The 23,091-nt window shown below is 37.4% G+C and overlaps 1 protein-coding gene across 2 annotated transcripts in view; it reads left to right on the top strand.

The window, feature by feature from the left end:
• kcnt1a (potassium sodium-activated channel subfamily T member 1a) overlaps window positions 1-23,091 on the top strand; it is a 50,668-nt gene that overhangs the window by 10,021 nt on the left and 17,556 nt on the right. The window contains exons 1-16 of one of the 2 annotated variants that reach the window (XM_028462900.1): window positions 5,723-6,028; window positions 9,191-9,270; window positions 9,439-9,586; window positions 10,368-10,415; window positions 10,491-10,539; window positions 10,679-10,738; window positions 11,031-11,105; window positions 12,869-12,952; window positions 14,166-14,260; window positions 15,136-15,316; window positions 16,150-16,314; window positions 16,490-16,626; window positions 17,073-17,136; window positions 18,169-18,277; window positions 19,985-20,093; window positions 21,773-21,922. In XM_028462900.1, coding sequence (XP_028318701.1) covers window positions 5,775-6,028; window positions 9,191-9,270; window positions 9,439-9,586; window positions 10,368-10,415; window positions 10,491-10,539; window positions 10,679-10,738; window positions 11,031-11,105; window positions 12,869-12,952; window positions 14,166-14,260; window positions 15,136-15,316; window positions 16,150-16,314; window positions 16,490-16,626; window positions 17,073-17,136; window positions 18,169-18,277; window positions 19,985-20,093; window positions 21,773-21,922 — 1,808 coding nt within the window. In that variant the 5' untranslated portion in view covers window positions 5,723-5,774. Of the gene's footprint in view, window positions 1-5,722; window positions 6,029-9,190; window positions 9,271-9,438; window positions 9,587-10,367; window positions 10,416-10,490; window positions 10,540-10,678; window positions 10,739-11,030; window positions 11,106-12,868; window positions 12,953-14,165; window positions 14,261-15,135; window positions 15,317-16,149; window positions 16,315-16,489; window positions 16,627-17,072; window positions 17,137-18,168; window positions 18,278-19,984; window positions 20,094-21,772; window positions 21,923-23,091 lie in introns of those variants that run through there. The other variant, XM_028462899.1, reaches the window with a different exon arrangement.

Below are 23,091 nucleotides of genomic sequence, written 5' to 3'. Positions count from 1 at the left end.
GAGGGGGTGACCACCAAGACTTTGTCTTCCGGGGTTTTATTAATTAGAATAATGAAATATAAGGCACAGACAGCACGCAGACATATGATTTTCTCAGAAATTCTTACTTTTATGATATACTATATGATGCTAATAAAATTTTAAGCTTTAAACCAGGTGATTCCAACCTGGATCAGTGCGCGCTCACATAATGGGTGGAGATTGCAGCATGGGACAAATCACAAACACGGAGAAACCCTGCAGAGCAACTTACACTTTAAAAAATGTTTAAAAATATGAAGTTTTTTCCATAATTCAGACTGTATCTTTGTGGGATTATACAATATGAATTCATCGAAGCATAAACAGACACTGATCAGTTTCACTTTATTAAGGCAAAGACACTTTTCTATTCACACTTCCACCTCATTTTGGGTGCAGTCTGTGGCTCTGGTACTGCATTCATACACCTCAGCCTTACAGGACTGAGGCTGCCTGTGTTGCCAACAGCATATATGAATAAATAAATACATTTATTTATTGGTCTGAGTGCCAGACACACGCAGGTTTTATTAGCTGACTAATGTCTGCCCGTTCTTGGTCATTTTCCAAAAGAACTGATTGGTCTCAGATTTTATCCGAGCACTTAACCTGATCCTGACCAGGTTAGCCGTGCAGCGTATGGTTACCATGGTGATTTACCATGGTAAGAAGTTAACCAGCATCGTAGTACAGCACACACAGAATAAATCCCGGAAGTTAGGGCGATAAGAGGAAATCCAGCTACACAGTACAGGCCTACAACAAGTTCAATGAAAACAAAACCGGTAAAAACAAAAGGAGTTTGGGGATGAACTCATGAGCTTTTAAAAAACAGTGCAGTGACTAAAACAACTGCAGCCAAACCTAAACTGGTGGAAACAATGCAAATCAAAAAATGGAAATCAAACTATGACTGAGAACAAAACCAAAACTGTCTCTTGTGGTCAGAATTTGGTAAAAGTAGATGAATGTGGAATCAAAGAAGTCAATCAGCCAGGATGGGAGTAAAACCATATACTGTCCTGTGTAATCAACCCAACATGAGTAAATGTATCTGAAATGGCGGAAGTTCTACAAAAGTTTGAAGTTTGATTAACTCCCACTAGCATGGATATTGTTCGCAGACGTATGCCTTCAATGGTTCCTGTAATCGACTATGTGATGTAGTCAATATCAACAGGAGTTTGTACATTTTCTATATTTCTGTAACACACTTTCTTTATTTTTAGCCTGATACAGAAACCAGTAGTGCAGACACTAATGTCTAAGGGGTCTATTCTCCTGTCTGGACTTAAATGCTTTTTTACACGCCTGCAGTTACGCACTTCTCTCCTGCGCGTATTCTCCGGTCCAGGCTCCTGACACGCCCACTGCTCGTAAGTAGACCAAAAGCGCGCAGTGTGTGAATGAAGGCGCTCTGAAGCAAAGGAGGTGTTCTGGGGCATGATGTCATTATTTTTGGGCTGTCTAGAAATCACGGAACGTGGAGTTTTCCCAATGCTTGTAAATGTCACTGAAATCCGTGAAAATGATAAAGCAAACTTTTAATTTGAAACGCCTTCGTTGATAAACAATGTAACAGGTTGATTTGATCAGATTACTGCAGTGTGAAGATCCGACACATTTTTCTGTCTGAGCCACAGTTAAAATCTCTTTTTTCCCTCATATTAATGCCAGATTAACGTTTTTTTGTGTGGAAAGCCTGAGTTTATTAACTACTTACATTCCTGCATTCAGAAATGATCAGCGAGCAAGCTGTTTGACATTATTTTCATACCTGCTTTATTTGAGGTAAAACAAGCTGAGCCAATACTTTCAGTCATAGATGACCTTTACAGCACTTGTTTTCCCTTCCTGGATATTTCACTGATACAATTAGACTCTTAGTATCATTTTTCCCACTGGGCTTCTGCAAAGTCATTGGACTGCTGTCCTTCGCTGATAGTCTTATTGGAGTTTGATGTGTCTGGTGTCTGATACTATATAGGCCTGGGTTTCAGTGGCTGTCTTTCTCCAGGCGTGTGCCTCTTACCACGCAAATGTCACCGGTCACATGTGTCCAGGGATCATTCATCACTCAAAGGCTTTTATGCTCAAGGAGAAATACACAAATGCAAGGGTACAGGCTAAATATCAACAGCAAGTGATGTTTATGTAAATTGGCTGCCTCTGGTCTGTAGTTTCAGCTTGTTTTAAGGTCAGTTTCAACAATTCTTTCTTTTTTTCTGTGCTTCAAAGGTACCAGTAGTGAAATTTTCACAGAAAACGCTATCAAAGATCAGAGGTTTAGTCCAGTAATTTTCTTTAAAAGTCCTTCTTGAGCAGCCAGCAGTAAAAAAGAAAACAAAGTGTTTGTTCAGTAGTCATGGTGCATTAGTTCTGCCGGTGGCTGCACCGACAGTTACTTCTCTAGTTGGTTTTCCTCATCTAAACGGTTGCAATGTCCTCCCTGACTTGTTCCCTGGCAAGTTCACTCTCTCCGACTCGCTCGTATTGCGTAGCTTGATCTCCGTCGTGTGTAAATTACAGCCAACTGCTGCCTGTGGCTGCTTCAATGCACAACAAGAGCTCACAATAACAGCTCCAGACTCATCCAGACTTGTGGCTCCAACATACTGTATATCCTTGTGTTGTTCGTAGTTCTGTATAAAACAGTAATAAAGAAAATGTGGAGAGAAGCACTACAAAAACATAAACACTAACTTGACCGGAATCAACGACTTGATGTCACATCCGTCCAAAAATTGCTGCTTCCTAAGATGATGACGACGACGTGTCCAATTCCAACAAGTTTTTTTATCTAACTTTCAGACTCCAAAATCTCAGTTTGTGAGCTGAAAATGGAAGAAAAAAAACGCATGAAAATCGACTCACTAAATTGGCCATAGCTCAAAAAGTATTCATGCAATCAAGCTAAAAATCTACAGTGTGCTTATTTAATAATTATGGAACAATTGGTAAAAATGTCTGAGTTTTTGGAATCAAAGTGCGTGGGCCATTTGTTGAAATGACACAGAATGACCAAGTAGTTTTGCGTTCACTAACTCACTTTATGAGTTATTAATACCTTGTCCTTCAGCGTGTGAATTATTACAAACTATATTCTTCTATAGCAAAACAATAATAATACATAAACTAGGTAAGTTTAAACAATTGTGAATCAACAATTTAAATCTAGACAAGGCAAGGCAAATGTTTTTGTATAGCGCATTTCATACACAAGGCAACTCAATGTGCTTTGCATGATCAAAAAGTACAACAGCTTAAAATCAACAAGAATGTTAAAATCGGCTGCAAAAAACATTTAAAATCAGCAGTAAAAACATTTAAAATCAACAAACACATGACATCAACAACATCACCAAAAATCTCCCTCTCAATTATACACAGTAGAGAAAAAAAGTGCCTTTAACTTTGATTTAAAAATGTCACATTAGATGCTGACTTCAGCGCTGCTGCAGTTTATTCCACTTTTTTTTGCAGCATAACAACTAAACGCAGCATCACCATGTTTACTGTGAACTCTGGGCTCCACTATCTGACCTGTGTCCATAGATCTGAGAGACCTGCAGCGTTCTGAACCAGCTGTAGCTGTTTGATGCTCTTTTGGGGGATTCCTGTCAGAAGACCATTACAATAGTCCAGTCTGCTGGAGATAAAAGCATGGACCAGTTTCTCCTGATCTTTCTGAGTCATTAAACCTTTCACTCTGGAGATGTTCTTTAGGTGGTAGAAGGCTGTTTTTGTGATAGATTTTATCTGACTGCTGAATGTCAGATCTGAGTCATTCAGAACACCGAGGTTTTTGACTTGGTCTTTAGCTTTTAAAGATCGAGACTCAAGGTACTCGCTGATAGCAGTCCTCTTTTCCTTGTTACCAAAGACAATCACCTCCATCTTGTGATGATTTAGTTGAAGGAAGTTTTCACTCATCCAGCAGTTTACTTTTTCTAAACAGTCACACAACACCTCAATGCGACCATAGTCATCTGGGTTCAGTGATAGATATAGTTGTGTGTCATCTGCGTAGCTCTGATAATCAACCTTACAGCTCTGTAAAATTGTCCTAAAGGAAGCATATAAAGGCTAAACAGAAGAGGTCCAAGAACAGAGCCTTGAGGAACCCCACAGGACATTGGTAATCTGTCAGATTAAAAGTTTCCAATGATTACAAAATAACTTTGCTCTTCCAAGTATGACTTAAACCATTGCATTACTTTTCCATTTAGTCCAACCCATGTTTGCAATCTGTGCAACAACATTGTTTGGTCCACAGCAGGGGTGGCGAAATCCAGTCCTCGAGGGCCGAATTCCTGAGACTTTTAGATGTGTCCCTGCTCCAACACACCTGAAATTAAATGAATGGCTCGTTACCATGCTTCTGCAGAGCTTGATGACAACACATTGGTTTCAACCAGGTGTGTTGGAGCAAGAAAACATCTAAAAGTCTCAGGAATCCGGCCCTCAAGGACTGGAGTTTGCCACCCCTGGTCCACAGCGTCAAATGCAGCACTTAGATCTAATAGAATGAGAACAGATACTGTTCAACCTCATGTCATTGATCACTTTGATAAGAGCAGTTTTTGTGCTGTGATGAGATTGAAAGCCTGACTGAAATGTATCAATTTTTTTGTTGAATACACAAACAACACCAGAGTGCTACGCTCACTAGACTAAGTATAAATGCTCGAGTACACAAAATAAGAGATAGTTCAATGGAAGAAATAAAGAAAGAAAATCATCATAGCAGCATGTGATTTAGGCTTGTGTGAGTGTGTGTGAGCTCCAATCGAGTGGTCAGTATGGGGATGAGTGTATGTGTGTGCATTAAGCATGAAGTTATATGAATGTTGTTACGTTAAGGTCTGATTAGAACTTGGAGTTCCAGAGTACCTTGGGTTCTGATGAAAGAGGGCTTGCGATCGTCTCTTTAGCAGACTGCATGTCCGTTTTGCTTTTACTAGCTGGCTTTCCATTACAAATTTTTGCAAAATAAAAGTAATTCTAAATGTCTTAAAAGTATAATTGCGCTTTGAATGTGTTTCCATTGAAGGTTGTTTTGGACCAGAGCCTAGTGATGTAGGAAGATGGACACTTCAAACCCCCTTATAATACTCTGCGTTCCTTTGTTGTTTCACGTCTAATATGGCAGTAATCATTTTAAAGTATAATGCTCAGAAATGTCTGTCTTCTGTTCTGCCTACACGTACCACACCATGTTTACTCAGAGAGAAGCGGTCATGTGACCAGGTACGTCACATCATGTGACCAGGTACATCACACTCTGTGATGTTTTATTTTCCAAAAAATAGTTTCCATTGTGCTTTTGCGACACATTTCAATATCGAAACATCTGAAATTCCTCCTCATGAAAGCGTAAAAACTATTCAGCAATATTTTAGTGTTTTTTTTTTTTAATTCAGGTGTTCCCATTACCAGTTTTTATTGCGCTATTTAGATTTTGCGCATTTCCAAGTGCAATGGAAACCCAGCTACTAACTAACACAATGTTGCTGCAAAGAACAACATGACTGTGTTAATCCTTCAATATGTCGCAGTGTGTGTAGCGTTGTAGGAGGGAAACCGACATGCCGCTGCAGCATTGGGGGTTTTTCCTGTCAGAGAAACGTTGCTGTGGCAACAGGCCTGCTCGCCAGCACTCTATATGAATTTCTAAAAATACTCCAATGAGCACCTCAGATCTTCAAAATAAGCGGCCCCGCACATTTTCTTTAGATTGCAACCAGTGATGGATGAATCAGGTTGGTATTCCTGGTAAAGCGGGTATAAAAGTGGAGTTCTCAGCCAGTCAGAGCTGTGTTAGAGCTGCAGGGATACGCGTTGGCCAACAACAATCACACCGTGGGAGTGAAGGCTTAGGCTGCGCGACACAACCACAGGTGTCCTGCACCATGGACCCGGAGAAAGTAATCCCAACGTGGATCAGCCCGTCAGCACATGTCGGCACGTGGAGGTCGGACACTTTTGGAAGTGACGCAGGGCAGAGGTAGGTGCGTGTTTTAAAGGCAACAGGTTTGATTTCCTGATGTCAGGTGGAGGCGAGCTCAGCTGTGTACCATCATCTGGGTTTGCCATTTACATTTTTATATTAATCAGTTTAGTAAATATGTAGATAAAGAACAAGATTTAAGCAACACACATATGGCGCTGTTTGTGTTTTTTTGTACAGACACATATGCTGTTTATTTATTTTTAAAATGGGACAATTTGTATTGATATACAGTAACATGTAACACCAGTGGTTATAGCCATATTGCTAATCCATCTCCAGTCCCATTGGCAGGTTAAAAAAAACAAAACAAAACACAGATACTGTACAACAACACATGGCCATCAAGGATTAATATTTGCCCATGTTTATGTTGAATTATTATAATCTAATTATTACTATCCCATTGTCACTATTGTAAAAGATAACGTTAGATATTACTATATACAGTATATATTATTTTACCACTACTGCACATATCCCTGTTTACATTGCATATAATTACACTATACATGTTGCTTTGACATTATTGCATTTTGATGTGACAAAAAAAAAAAAAATGTTTATTAAAGTGTGTTTCAAATACAGAGTAGCCAGGATTAGTGCATGAAGTGACAAGATGTGCTCCCTGTGTAACTAGATATAGTTACAATAATTTGTTATGAACATTATTTTAATCACTTTTTTCTTTTTTTCTTTTACCAATTACTAGACATTTCAGGCGACCCCAGATGGGGCCACGACCCCAAAGTTGAAAAACGATGACTTAACCCTTAACAAATTTGCACATACTGTAATTATGATCACAGTTCTGATTTTCCACCATATTTAAACATATGCTGCAGTATCGAGCACATCCCTCAGTGGCACCAAACTTGCCATATTTTAACCTATTTTCATCACTTTTTCTTGCCATTTTTTTGCGCCTTTTAATGAATTTTTTGCTACAATACTATCATTTCTGCCACTTCGCCATCAAATTTCAATGCCTTTTCTGCAATTTTTTTTTCCACTTTCAAGACAATTTCGGCACCTATAAACCCTTTCCACCACTTTTCCACCTAATGTCACATATGTTGATCCATTAATGTCACTTTTACCCTCTTTTCATCATATTTCTACTTATTTTTGCCAATTTAACCACATTTTGTTATGCCGATTATTTGCCAGCTTAAACTACTTTTTAAATTAAATTACCCCAACCCCCCTCCCCCATTTCTCCCACTTTTAAGTCAATATTAACACTTTGAGCCCCATTTACCACTTTTTGGCCACTCTAAATTGCAACTTTTAACCAATTTCTGTGGTTTTTAAAATCCCATTTCACCACCTTTTCACTTTTAACCCATTTTATTTCTGATATAAACAAGGATTTACATCTTTAAGATGACTATATACTATGGTGCAAATGATATTAAACATCTTGGTGATCAGTGGATATTATACCGTTAAATAGATAATAAATGTGGTCATTTTGCTGACTTTATGAATGAGCCCCTAAAAGCTCTCCCCTTTATAGATGGTCCTGTCTCCACGACTGTTCTTGAGTCTGTGTGCAACAGAAAAACATCAGATTTATGCAAACAAGAATTAAAACCAACTAAGTACAATTTTACCTTTTCCTTGGTTACGACAACATTGTGAAAAAGCTGTTGTAACTTTTTGCTTGCAGAGCAAATGCTTTCTAAAATTTTCTGTCAAGAGCTTCTTCCTGCGTTTGAAAGTGTCCAATGGTTTGGTTATTGTCACACCACTTCAGATTGTAATTTGTGGGTGAGGGCCATTAAAGGCATCATTATCCACCTGGCTGTAGGACTCTCATAAGTGACAGCAACCTCTCATTGGAAGAGTTCCACCTCCACAAAGCGTCTGTGCCAGCAGTCGTCACGTCTCTTGGCTCAGGACTTTTCCGCACTTTCTCTTTCCTGCGTTCTGGATTTAACTGATGTTTTTTTTAGACTTTTGGCAGGTGTAGCAGATCTTTGTGTATTCAGCAAACCGTAGTTCCTACAAATAGCCTTTAGATCACATGTATCAAACTCAAAGCCTGGGGCCAAATCTGGCCTTTTAGAGCAGGTATTCACAACCTTGGGATCAGGACCCCATTCGGGGTCATGAGACACTGCGAGGGGGTTGCCAGATACCTTAATAAAGCAAAGAATATTTTTTTAACAATTTAAGCGCAATTTTTGCTTATTTTTACCATTTTTCTGCAACTCCATTAAACTTGCCATATTTTAATCCATTCTCATGATTTTTTAAATATATTGAATGATAAAAAGATCAGACAAACAATAACAAAACCACACACACTATAAGAGAGAAATACTTACTATTACCTGCAACACAATAAGAGAAAAATTAACAAGATCACTAGAAAATACACAAAAATAACAGAGAAACATACACAATGACATAAAAAAAACAACAGACACCAAAAACACGCACACACACCGAAATAGAATAATTTAATATAATACAAACAACAAAAACACACAAAATAAGAGAAAAATATACCGAATAATAGAACAACATAGAATTCAATCTATTCGGTGAACACTAGTTACTGTTTCATTCCACTTATTTACAAGATGACATCATTTAAAAGGTGTGTTATCACTCATTCATTCCATCATTATGCTCTATAGTTGTTTTTTCATTGAATTCTGAGCAAAATGTGGTCGTCAGACATAAGGGGGAGTAATTAGATTCAAAAGATAGAAAACATGGTACTTTAGCTAAAAAAGTTTGCAAACCACTGGTCTAACTTACGTTCAGAGTCTTCTAATGATGGCTAATATCTGTTAAGGAGGGGCTCAGATTCTCAGAAGAAGTGATTATAATGATTACACCATGACCTGGGAGAATAGAATTGTCCATGGACATATTAGTCATCCATGGACACCAATAGATTTGCCTGTTATACAAGTACCGGTGTGTGTATAGTCCAAAATTAAAGTTACTTGTCTCTCTGCGGAAGTCGCTGCAACATGTCCTCGTTATTAGAAATATCATTATAGACTCTTGTCATCCAGATGGCCAAGAGAAATGTCTTGGCTGCGGATACTCTGTAAAAAAAAAAAAAAAAAAAACATTTCTCCATCTGTTTATGCAGCTGATTCTCAACTGACAGCCTGTCCGTCCTCTTCTCTGTGTTAGGGTGCAGGTGGAGTTTTACGTGAATGAAAACACCTTCAAGGAGCGTCTGAAGCTCTTCTTCATTAAAAACCAAAGATCAAGTACGTGGATGGTGCATAACACAATTGTTTGATTGAGAAAGTTGTATATTTGAAAGAGAAGGTTATTAATTTACTAATGGACCTGGAGTAACACTCGAAAAATATTGTGTTATTATGATTTTCTGGTGATGTATTTTAAGTTGCAATATATCCCTTCTGCTTTTGCAGGCCTTAGAATCCGTGTGTTCAACTTCTCTCTGAAGCTTCTGACGTGTCTGCTGTACATCATCAGAGTGATGACAGACGACCCCGGGCAGGGAACCAGCGCCATGACCAACACGGGACAGCCAAGTGTGCACAGTGGCAACAGCAAATGGTTTGTTTGCACTGCTGAAGATGTTTGTTAAAGAAACGATAAGGATAAATAGGCTTAATAATTAGGAGTATGCATTGCCGTGAATGTGACGATACAATACGATTCACGATTTGCTTGTCATGATACGATATATCCCGATATTACTTAACAATACGATATACATCGAGATATATCGCAATAGCAATAACCTCAAATTTCACCTTAACAAGTATAAAATGGTATAAAATACAATTTATTTCATTTTTTTTAAACTTGCGAGAACAAGTAGAAACTAACTGTAATTCAAGTACAAATATAAAAAACAAGTGGTATTTTTCTTATATCAGTCTGTCAAATTACTATTTTCAAAAAAGTTTAACTTTTGCTTCTACAACAGATTTTGATTCTGTCTAGTTCTTAAATTCTTAAAAAAATAAATAAATAAATAAAAGTAACCACATACATCTATAAAGGTGCCCAGTATGTTTTAAGAAAACATACAGTTGCAATCAACTTCCACCTAGTGACCAGGCATTTACGTGCTATGCATGTTAGCGCAACTTTTTTGTGAAAAAACTTTTTCAAAAATCTATTTGGACATTTTTTCAGATCTATACGCTAATCGCACTGTGAAATATCGTGATATATCGCGGAATCGTGTTTTTTTTTTACACCCTTGTTAATAATTAACTCCAATGAAAATCATCTGTCTGTTTATACTTTTAAAAAAAAATGCAAAAATCTAAAATAAAATGCAGAACATAGTGCATAGTGTTCATGTTTCTCCTTCATTGTTTTGCAGCGTTGACTGCCAGTGGAACGGATCATCTCAGGGGAGAGAGATAAACTGGTAAGCAGAAGAAGATGTGAATTCACCAATTGTTTCAAGTCATCTGAAAGCTCTTTAATGTTATGTGCTTGTCAGGGAGGTGATCTTCTGGGTGGATAGGAAGGTTCCTGTCTGGGCTATTCAAGTGAGTCACAAAAGTAATGAAAACAATTTGACTTGGACGTGTTTTTGGAGGTCACTCAACTATAACACACGACAGTTTTCAGTCTCCGAGCTGCTGTAACTGAATGGTATTGATCCTGCGTTATTTCCTGTTTTTACAGGTGACCGTTGCCATCATTAGTTTCTTGGAGACCATGTTGCTGATGTATCTGAGCTACAAGGTGAGCCACATGCACAGAGGGAAAAAGCAAAAAAATCACTGCCTCACACATGATTAATGCAGTCCTAGGAATTAATCACTTCCCATGCGTGTGATTGACAATTATAAGTGGTGCAATTAAACTGCAATCATTTGTCGTGGATACAATAAGGATAGGCTGTAATTACAGGGTGAGGCGGAGGGATAAGTGGGTGTGCAAGGTGTCAAGACTATAATATAAGAACAAATGTATGCAGTGACTCGCTGCCTTTTGTGTGTTTGAAAAGAGGTTTTTTTTTTTTTTCACTTTTCAGGGGAACATTTGGGAGCAAATATTTCAGGTGTCATTTCTTCTAGAGATGATCAACACAGTCCCCTTCATCATCACGGTAACGTTTCACCCTGTCAAGGACAAAATGCTGTTTGTGTTTATTGGGTTGGTGCTGTGAAATTATTTGTTGGTGAAACATCATCACACTGTTCAGACTCACTGTTTGTATTTGGTATTTAAAGTGTAAGTACACCCTCAGGTTTTTGCTGACCTGCCATAATGGGGAAATTCACAAAATGCCTTGATTATGGGCGTTGCTCCGAGAGTAGTAAGGACACGCCCAGTCAGCAGCTGCAAAGTTCCCTATGGAGCTGTCAATCAATGCACACTGAGGAAACCTAGTCCCTCCTCCCATCTTTTATAGGAGGGGCGGGGCCAATAGTGACGTTAAATTGTAATAGCCAGCGTTCAACCATAGTCGCTGACATTTTACAACTAAAATCGCTAAATTTAAATACTTGGACGAAAATGTGCAGAGTGGGACTAGGATCAATAAACTCCATTACTTCATATGTAATCATATCTATTCAGCAGAAAAAAGTGGTTATAGGGTGGACTTACGTTTTAAAGTGGTGGTTCCCAACCTTTTTTGGGTCGTGACCCCATTTTGATATCACAAATGTCCGGTGACCGCAGATCATTTTTTTTTCTAGAATTAGTTTCTCATGTTTATTAAAGTGTGTTACAAATACAGAGTAGCCAGGATTAGTGCACAAAGTGACAAGTGCGCCACCTCAGATATTTTTATACTGCATTTTATGATCCCCGCCACAAAGTGGCAGGGGGATATAGGTTTGAGGTCCGTCCGTCAGTCCGTGCATCCGTTCGTCCATCCGAGTTAAAAGGGACAGCTTTTCTCAGAAACTGTTTAAGGTAAGATAACCAAATTTGATGTGTGGCTTCAGGGTGTCAATACCTTCATGGAGTTCGAAAATGAGAAGCGCGCAATTATTTTTTCCCTAGTTATTGCCTTTGTTCTGTTTTTTTGACTCTATTCGAGGTATCTTCAAAGGGGACAGCTTTTCTTAGAATCCGTCATTTTATATTCTGATGTGATAATATTTTCTTATGTATACATCTAAGTTCTTAGATTTAGGACATTTAGGAAAAGGTTGTGAGTTATAATAAGAACCAATCTGGCAGAGGATGTTGATGACTATGTTAAGTATAGAATACAGTTATTTGATATTTATTGTGTGTGATGCGTATTAAAAAAAACACTGCTTTAAAATATTATTATAAATGGGTGGAACTATTCCCTGGGGTTACCTAAAATATGCGTTACTGACCGATTCAGTAAGTATGTTTTGCGGACCCAAAACCACCATTAAATGCAGGTCTAATTAAACTACTACTACTAAATTTTCATATTCCTTCAGGGATGATTATGCCGAAAATGATTGTAATTATTTTTGTATACAATGTTTCTTGTGTTTATATTTATAGGGAAGTAAATAAAAGAGTCCACCGTAGAAGGCAGTGTGTGGTGCAGGAACCTGAATTCAATTTTTGTTTTGTGTTTTTCAAATGTTTTTTTAATGCATCACATGTGTTGTTGGTCACAAAAGCTTGAGAGAACAATAGAGAGGATAAAATGATGGCGGTGAGTTTAGGAGCACACACAGGTTAGAGACTCATCTAATGATTTAAAGACACAAGGGCAGGAAGTGAAGAAGAACGGAACAAGATGCAAAATATAACAGGATCCTCCTCATCTGGCTTTCTATCTTAAAAATGAAAATACAATGCACATTTGATAGCATTATTTACATGACTGTAATGTTGTCTGATTGTTGTTGTTTTCATTTCTTGCTCTCTCAGATCTTCTGGCCCTCAGTAAGAAACATCTTCGTCCCTGTGTTTCTCAACTGCTGGTTGGCCAAATGTGCTTTGGAGAACATGATTGTGAGTCAGAATCATAAAATATTTGATTTCCTTTTCAGTCCAAAAAATACTATCATCATTAAGCACACCATTTGTTTTAGCAGCCCATCAGTCGTCTGTTCACAGGCATGCTGCTTTAATACACATCTGGCGTTTTTTTTTTTTTTGAATGCGTGTGTTTCCGGCTCAGGTTTCTTAATTCAAACCCTTTAATTGATTTGTGTTGCAATTTTTAAAGGGATCCTCCTCTGTTTTTACAAATGTGGCTTAAAATCTATGCCTAACAAAACGCATTATTTTGCACCATATTTGTTTTATTAACTTTTAAAACTGGGACTACTTTACCCTGTGCGCCGCCATGTTGAAATGCCATCATTGGTGACGCCAATCGCCCTTTCAGTCCATTGAGTTCTATAGGAGGTGAAGCATTCAGGCTTATTTAGCAGCGTCTTCAGTCAAAATGACAACTTGTGCTGCTTTTATGTTGCTCTAAAAAGTCAACGTAAACCCCTTTTGTTTACCGGAATTTGATAAACAAAATCCGTGACCCGAAAAAATCTGTGATCGCAGGGGGCGACAGTTTCAACTCTGCTGTTTCGTAGGCGGCATAAAGAAGAGAAGAAGAGCAAAAAATCCGGACTTAAACCATTAAACCAAACCTTCAATTATTTCTTTGCAGCAGACAGATTCAATTTGGGTTGGCATTAATTAGCAGCAATGGATCCTGGTTGCCTGTATTTATTTTACATGCACAAAGCTCTTCTTCTCTTCTTCATGCTGCCTACGAACCAGCAGAGTTGGAACTATCGCCCACTGCAGTCTAAGATTTTTTTCGGGGCACGGATTTTGTTTATCAAATTTCTCTAAACAAAAGAGGTTTACATCGACTTTTTTCACTTTTATTGCTTTTTAGAGCAACCCAAAGCAGCACAAGTTGTCATTTTGACTGAAAAATCTGCTAAATGATCGTGAATGCTTCACCTCCTATAGAGGGGCGATACGCGTTATCAATGATGTCATTTCAACATGGTGCCGCACAGGCTCTCAAACGTTAAACTAGTCCCATTTTTAAAAGTTAATTAAACAAATTTGGTGCAAAATAATGCATTTTGTTAGGCATAGATCTTCTAATAAGGACATTTCAAAGATTTTTGGCCACATTTGTAAAAACAGCAGGCATTTTTTTTTAATGCGAAACTTCATATTTAATGTTTTGTATGTTGTGTTGCGGTAGAATGATGTCCACAGAGCGATCCAGAGGACCAACTCTGCCATGTTTAACCAGGTCCTCATTCTCATCTGCACTCTGCTGTGCCTCGTGTTTACCGGGTGAGCCTCACATGTACAGTGACTCATATGGGAACTAGCACTGTAGAGAATTGTAATTTACAGCACAAAGGGCAATAGACATTTATACCAAACTATGCTAAAACTACTTATTTTTGCATCATGTTTGTTCAGTGAAGTTAAATAGAGCATATTGTAAAATAATTAAATGAGAAGGAGATGTTTGCACGTGTTCCTGATTAATTCATGTTCTTATTTTACTTTAAACATTTTTCATTAGCATTAGCATTAGCTCACTGATTATTCTGCCTCCTTGGAACTCTACATCAGACCATCTTGTTTCTGTATTTCTAGTCAGAAATATCTCTAAACACTTTCTTTGGGCTTCATTCATCTGACAAATAAACATCTTATTTTCAGATATTTGAAATAATTCTGGACCTATCAGTGGCTTTTAAATACGTAGTTGAACACATTTGTCATGATTTGAGATTTTTGCATGTTGTGCTTTGAAGAAGTTGCAGGAACCTTGTTTTGTCTGTCAAATGTACTTAAAAGAAAACTAAAATTACACACCCCTCAAAACACACGTGTTCAAACTAGCATTTTCTGGAGCCCCCTTTGTTCTTTTGTTCAGTCTGTGAAGTGTCTTTGAGTGCCCAAAAAAGTGCTATATAAATGCAATGTATTATTATTATTATTATTATTATTATTAACAACATTTAAATCACAATGTTCTTTAAATATTCAACCATGTCCTGGTTTTAACATGAATTGTTATGGTCGTGGCCTGGATATAGTCTCGGATAGTGTTATTTTGAGTACAAACACTGCTACGTGTACTATATCATACTATACTGTACTATACTATATACTATACACTAAGTATGTTTGTTGTTTGTGCTCACCTGCCTCAGCACGTGTGGGATTCAGCATCTTGAGCGAGCAGGCAAAAACCTCTCCCTCTTCAAATCCTTCTACTTCTGCATCGTCACCTTCTCCACCGTCGGATTTGGAGACGTGACCCCTCGTATTTGGCCCTCACAGCTGTTAGTGGTCATCATGATCTGCGTCGCTTTGGTGGTGCTGCCTCTGCAGGTAGGGAGCCACGGAAATGATTTATGTTCAGAATTCAGTGTCTCGCAACCATCCAGTTTTTTTCTATTCACTGCCAATGAAATTACCTTCAGAATACAATAAATAGCTGGAATATTTGCAGTGAGAATGCAAGTGCTGGCCCGCATCATTGAACGCTGCATTAGCATTAGCCTAGCATTAGCATTAGTCTAGCCTAGCATTAATATTACCATTAACTAGCATTAGTATTAGCCTAGCGTTAAACTAGCATTAGCTACAATTAGTACAAGCTTGCATTAGCTAACATTAGCAGTAGCCTAACATTAGCATTTGCTGGTATTATCATTTGCTAAGCATTAGTTTAATATTAGCATTATTAATAGCCTAGCATTTACCTAGCATTAATCTAGCAATAATCTAGCAATACCATTAACTAACATTAGCCTAGCATTAGCAATCAGACAGCTGAATATTTAAAAAGTTGAAGAATGGCTGAATCAAAATGAATGGGGACATTTTTGAACAAAGAACGTATTAAAAAAAATGATAAAAGTTACAAATCACAAGAGTACATACACCCCTGTGCTGAATTTTTGACACGTTTTAATATCTTAATTGTCAAAATTGGTCAATTGCTGAAGGAGTTAAAATGCGGCAAAATTCTGTGACGGAAGAAAAAAAAATGCCAAACAATAGCATCCTTATTATATAGGTTAAATGCTCTTAAACTCACCAGGAACAGCTAATCTGCTGTCATATTTGATCAGTGGCAAATAATGTCTTCTTACTCAGCTGTGAAAATGCCAGGATAAAACCCTTCCCTGTTGAGTTTTTCTGTGACTTGTTGAGTTCAGTTTGAGGAGCTGATCTACCTGTGGATGGAGAGACAGAAGTCTGGAGGGAACTACAGCCGCCACAGGGCGCAAACAGAGAAGCACGTGGTGCTGTGTGTCAGCGCTCTCAAAATAGACCTTCTTATGGATTTTCTCAATGAGTTTTACGCACATCCCAGACTACAGGTACCAAGAAACGTGAGACTGGAGGATGCTTTCTGTGGTTTTTAAACGTCTTTTTATTCATGTATATGGTTAAAAGTAGAATTGTTGCATCCTTGCAGAATAATATTAATAAACTCTTTGTTTTTTTTTAAATTGCACAGTGCATAACGGATCAATTTAAACTCCTGGTTTCTAGGATTACTACGTGGTGATCCTGTGCCCAACGGAAATGGACCTCCAGGTGAGGAGAGTCCTGCAGATTCCTCTGTGGTCACAGAGAGTCATTTATCTACAAGGGTCTGTCCTCAAAGACCAGGATTTGCTCAGAGCGAAGTAAGTGAATGCAAATCTGTGTGAATGCTGAAGAGTTATATTTAGCCTGATCTGCTTCATTCAATTTAAAATTTTGTTTATATGCTGTGAAGTGAGTGAGGATGATACATTTTTAACATGTCAGCATTTATTTCTCTATCACTCATTATTTGCCTAGAAATGCCAGTAAGAGAAAACCCTAATTCTTTGCATTAATATACATTTAAAAATAAATAAAGCCTTCCAATTATTAACATCACATTTGTGGGTGCATTACGTACTCGCAGGATCGGATTGTCACTTTATTGGAAATAAGTTGTGTAACTTTAATGTGTTCTGTTTTGGTGAGACGATGAAAAGTAGATGCTTGTTTTGCATTTTGCTGCCTTAAATTATTAAATGCAAAATACTGTCGCAGTAACCGCACCGTCTACATTTTATGAGTGGACTTTGTCACACCTTTGCAGGATGGATGATGCTGAAGCTTGTTTCATCCTGAGCAGTCGGAATGAAGTCGATCGCATGGCTGCTGTAAGACAAACAACATTCAACCAAACGAAGAGTAACTAAACCCCTACGCAAAATTAAAATACTTATACTAAAATGTTCAAAGTTGGACTAGAATCAATCAACAATCCCACTTAATACCCATATACATATGTATTCAGTAGAAAAAGTGGGTTTGGGGTTTAGTTACTCTTAAAGGACAGTCAGACCGAAGTTCTTAATGCAAGTTTAATGGCTGTGTCTGAATAGTCCCTCCTATCTCCTTTCCTATCCACTGTTCCTTAACTTACCATGGAAGTGTTTAAGTGGCGGCCATGATGAAGAGCTTTCAAATTTTCTTTAAGCTAAGGAAAGGAGGCTCAATGCTTCCTTTATAACCTCCTTTAGCCTAGGAAACACTGATGCATCCTTTACCAAAGGAGACCAGATAATGCTAACCCACAATTCCTTGCGGCGACAACATTTAACGGGACACGTACACCCGAGCGCTCACAGAAACTCACGATGAACGACAAGGCACGGCGATCATGTAAGTTACCAATAATAATAATAATATGCCTTGAACAACTTTAAATAATCCAAAACCCATATTTTATTATATGTAAGCCATATTATCAGATTATAACTGACATAAAAAAGCATCAGAGACATTTTTAGCCACATTATGTTTTCTTCAACATAATTCATATTTCTGAGTGGAAGGTGAGTGTGAGCAACCATTCTCAATGTGACGTTCTTTTAGTTTCACTTATGTTCCTCGTAGCCTGGTTTCATTTGATTTACATTCAAACCGTGTGATTTTTCCGATTATATTTTTTTGGAAATATGTTGTTTGTTCATCACGGCAGACGTCACTAACCTTCACCGCCGTCGGATTATTACGTCACCTAGTGGAAGTGCGTCTGATTGTCAAAACAAACGGCCTTTTCCTTACTCCTCTCCTAATACCTTTCTTTAACCCCGTGACGCCATCCAGGGGGTTATGGAAAAGTGGATAGGAAAGGAGATAGGAGGGACTATTCGGACGCAGCCAATATTTTCATGCTTCCTCCTTAGGACCATCAGACCATCCTGAGAGCATGGGCGGTGAAGGACTTTGCCCCAAATTGTCCCCTTTACGTCCAGATACTTAAACCAGAGAACAAGTTTCATGTCAAATTTGTAGGTGAGAAATGTTATAAAAGCTATCAGTTGTTTGCTGTTTGGAGCTAAAATGGTGAAAAATGGACTGTTGTGAATTTATGTGATGTTAAAGCTTTTGAAATTATGCGTGATTGATTATTATTGTGTGCTTTGCTCGCCCATTTCAGTAAAAACTAGGAAAAGTAGGTGCTTGTGAGAGACTAAGTCATAGCTATGAGATACTATCTTATAAATATGAGATGCTAAGTCACTTATGAGATATAAGTCATAATTATGAGATATTAAGTTTTAATTATGAGATACTAAATTATAAAAACGAGATAGTGCATCATAATTCTCTAGTTATATTTATGAGATTGTATCTCATGATTATGACTTAAGAATGTTTTATTTCACTTTTTCTAGTTTTGTGTTTTTGTTTTTAACTGGCTGAAATGTGCTTCCATAGCTACCTAGATTCTTTCATTTTAACAAAAAAAAAAAAAAAAAAAGCTTTTGGGCACTGATTTACTTTGGCTAATGCTAGCTCACGCCTTTTTGGCTAAGGTAATATGTTGACGCATACCCTCTAATTCGGCTAACCCCTAATTTGCCTTTTTTAACTCACTGAGATTAGCATGCCCTAGCTTGTTCTGCTGCCACCAGGTGGCTAAAATGTTAGCTACTTAAAGGTTTGACACAGTCCTAGTCTTTTACTGTATATCATTCATTTAGCCTTCATTCAGTGTTTTTTTAACCTAACATGATGCATAAATAATGATAAATACTACGGTTTTGGGGAAAGCAAAGGCCTGTAATTTTCCTTCTCTTGGGCTTCATCGTGGCTTTCTTGTTGCTAAGCTACCAACAGGAACATAATTTGTGCATCAGTGGGTCTCAAACTTTTTTTTTGTCGCATGCTCTTTGGAGGGGAAAAAAAACCAGCGTTTCATAACAAAAATGGTGATGGAAAAAACTGGTTCCAGTTTCTCACGCTTTCTGCATTAGCTATGCTCCAGATATTTAATCATAATACAGTATACTGCAGCGTTGGGGTCAATTGTATTTTTCAGTTACAATTACGTTTTTAATTACGATTACAGTGACCAGCATTTTTTCCAATCACAATTGAATTGCTAATATTTTTTAATAAAAATTACAATTACGTTCTCGATTACTAAAGTTCAATTACAATTAATCACAATTATGGAGAAATAGATAACCTAATAAATGTCAACCTTCCTCTTGTGTTAGCTTTCTGTTAGCATCTCTAATAATAACGGCTCCTAAATCAGCTGTAAAATACACTAAAAACATCTATCATCTAATTTATTTCCTAATTATTGGTCACCTTGTCAGGCCTTGTCCTAATTAATAAAATATATAGGTTTTAATATATTTGGTGTAGGTATCTGAGCCTTTTTTCTGTCACTATACCCCTCCATTTTAATTTTTTTTAAATGATAAAATGTGGGAAAGCTTGATAAGAAACATATTGTAATTATTGTTAACTACATATGTGTAGAACTGTACTTAGAACTGTAACACATTTAATAGAATTTTCATGGCAATTACAATTACAAAGTCAATTTTCTCAACTCAATCACAATTTCATTACGATTACAAAAGCAATAGGTTTTTAAAATTACTATTACAACTATAATTATGCCATAATTGTAATGAATTATCGATGTTTCGTATATAATGGACAAAGCTGCAGTCAGTCACTTCTTTCTCTGCTCATTTTTAGATCATGTTGTTTGTGAGGAAGAGTTTAAGTACGCCATGCTGGCCCTTAACTGTGTGTGTCCAGCCACCTCTACATTGGTCACTCTCCTCGTACACACCTCCCGTGGAAGGTCAGTTATTTTGATTACCTTCTCAGCTTTAGCTCAAAGTTGGAATTTCTTCATCTTCTAAAGCCTGTTGCTAAATACTAAGATCATATGCTTGTCCAGAGAGGGTTAAAAGGAAGAAAGTAAGACATCTTTGTTCATTGTGGATCTCAATAATCGTAGCAGAGGAGGGAACAGATCGGTTTTTCATGTGTTCTCTGTAAAAGTGTTTGAAAATGCTTTTTCACAGCATGCAAACCTCAGGGTGGCCATTTGGATAGGAGCGAAAAGGATGACATTTTACAAGTATCGACAAAGCCAGGATAAATACTGGAAGAAGAAAAAAATAACAGCAAACCCATAACGTACTACTGTCGAAATGGTACACTACAAACTCAATGAGTATACACTGTCCACTATATTAGTATGATTAGATCGATGAGCGTTCCCACTAAATTATACGTCCAAGTTTCCCAAGATGCATTTGGGACCTACAACGACAAAAACCTGAAGCACGCTGAGGCTAAATATCTCTGTTGATTCTCCACCTTTGAAAGTTCTGAAAACAGTGAGAAAGTGACCAAGTATGACTAATGTCCCGACATAGTATACATCCAGGTATTTCTTGCTTACTAAATCTTTTCATACTATCTAATGTGATTGTGATGTGATCTACATACTCATTTTGGCATCAAACAGTACGAGTAGTGCCTTGGTATGTCATTTCGAACATGGCCAGTGTCTCTGGTACAATATATTTAAGTGATAATATCATATGGTGAAAATAATGATCCCTAAAATATAATTGCGTCCTTCAAAACAGTTATTTTCTGCACAAATTTACCCTTTTACCAACATTTCCTAGCAGAGAACCCTCAAACATTAGTTAGCAAACATCAATAATACATTTATTTTACTCACAATGTTAGCCCAGGTATGTAGCCTAGCCTGTGCTACTAAAGCCACCATTGCTCAGTGGTAGAGTGGGTCATCCAATAATTGAACGGTTCGAATCCCACTCTATTCCAGTCGTCGTCGTTGTGTCCTTGGGCATCGTATGAATTGTGCATGAATGTTGGTGGTGGTCAGAGGGAGTCGTAGACATGAATTGGCAGCCACGCTTCTGTCAGCTGTGGCTACAATGTAGCTTGCCACCTCTGGTACGACTGATATGAATGAATAATGGTTTCCGTAACACTCTTTGAGTCTCATTGAAAAATGTGCTATATAAATCCAATCCATTATTATTACATGACACAGTCTCCTTTGCTCTACTGCCAATTCTACCCAAAAACTTTCAAAACTCCACCAAAGTGTAGCTAATTGGAAACTCTAAACCCAACCTGGCAACACAGCTTCTGAACTGTTCACTTTGCTGTCTTGGCTGCTGTTTTAATACTTAAAACTGTTTTGTTTGTTTTTTGTATTTAGGCTTTTCAGATAATGATTTTTTTTTTACATTTTGCTGAAGTGTGTCTTACAGTCTGTGTAGGAGGTATAATTTCCCTTTTAGTGCATGAAATGGATTTGCAGAGATGCTATTTGTTAATCATCTGAGTGATGCACTTTATTGTGCGATAATTGCACAATTACGACCAGGTCTCTGATAAACATGCTTTGGTGTTGAGATAAACATGCAACTAAACCTCAGAACATTTCCAAGGTGAGATAAACCCTCTGTGTTTTACTGTGAACCAATGCAGAGAAGGACAACAGTCTCCAGAACAATGGCAGAGAATGTACGGCTGTTGCTCTGGTAATGAAGTTTACCACATCCGAGTGTGTGACAGCAAGTTCTTTGGCGAGTACAACGGCAAGAGCTTCACGTACGCCTCCTTTCACGCTCACAAGAAGTGAGTTGAAGCCCCTATTTGAGATGTTGACGAGTCACAAGAAAACCTCATTCTGTCCGTTTTCTCCCAACACCATTTTTTGTACTACGATGAACCCTCACCCAATCGATCAAACTATTTAGCATATAAAAGCAATAATTAAACACATAGAGGGTTTGCTTCAGCCAAAAGTGACAGTTATAGATATCTCCTCAAATGTTTTATTTAGGAATTTATTTGGTATTTAGAAATGTGCTTCTCACACTATTCTTGAAATTAAATATCTAAATGCAGCCCTGCAAAATAAAAGACAATTATCTATAAATAAAATACATTTCATCACATTTAGAATTTTTGAGATTTTGGCCTCACAAACCAAAAAGCTTCATATTGTGTTGCATATACTGTATGACATATTTTTGGATGTTTCAATTACAAAAACATGATGCCAAATTATGTCAAAATATTTGGTGAGCATGTGTCCTTTTTTTCTTTCAGGACAGCATAAGCCTACAATATTTATTTAGCATTAATCTTTAACATTATTAAGGTTCCTTTTGGGGACATTTTTGCTTTTTTTTTTAAACTATCTGCTATATTTACAATGTTACACACACCTAGTCAAGGTGTGATGAAAACTAATACAATTTAATTTATTTCATTTGTTACAAAAAGTGTGAAGAGAGAAACTTCTAATGAATGATTTAAGACAGGGGTGTCGAACTCATTTTAGTTCAGGGGCCAAAAACGGATAATTTTGATCTCAAGTGGGCCACAGAGGGGGGAATAGAACAATTTGAACATAGTGCTACTTTGCATAAATGACATCTCGAAGCGCTATCAAAACATTAAAAAAAAGAAAGCGGGGAGAAAAAAACTCACTTTTAAAAGGAAGAAATCTCCAGCAGAAACTGACATTTATGTTTGTATACGATAGTGATTTAAAATTACTCCCAATTTCTGCTTAATTTCAATAAATAATTCCCATGAAAAGTTTCTGTTTTTTAAATATTGCCAAAATTCCTCAACTTGAGTTCCTGTGGAAATCTGTACTGATATATTCACAACTAAATTATTTAATTATTATAATTCACACTTTCTCAGCCATCTTTACTTTCCCCTTTCGGCCGATTTGGATGTTAGTGGTTCTTTGGCTCAAGTGCCCCCTTTTTCTTATTTCTGAATCCAAG

The sequence above is a fragment of the Gouania willdenowi genome, chromosome 12 (assembly GCF_900634775.1).
Source record: "Gouania willdenowi chromosome 12, fGouWil2.1, whole genome shotgun sequence".
Classification (NCBI taxonomy): domain Eukaryota; kingdom Metazoa; phylum Chordata; class Actinopteri; order Blenniiformes; family Gobiesocidae; genus Gouania; species Gouania willdenowi.
This window is presented reverse-complemented; position numbering and strand designations above follow the sequence as displayed.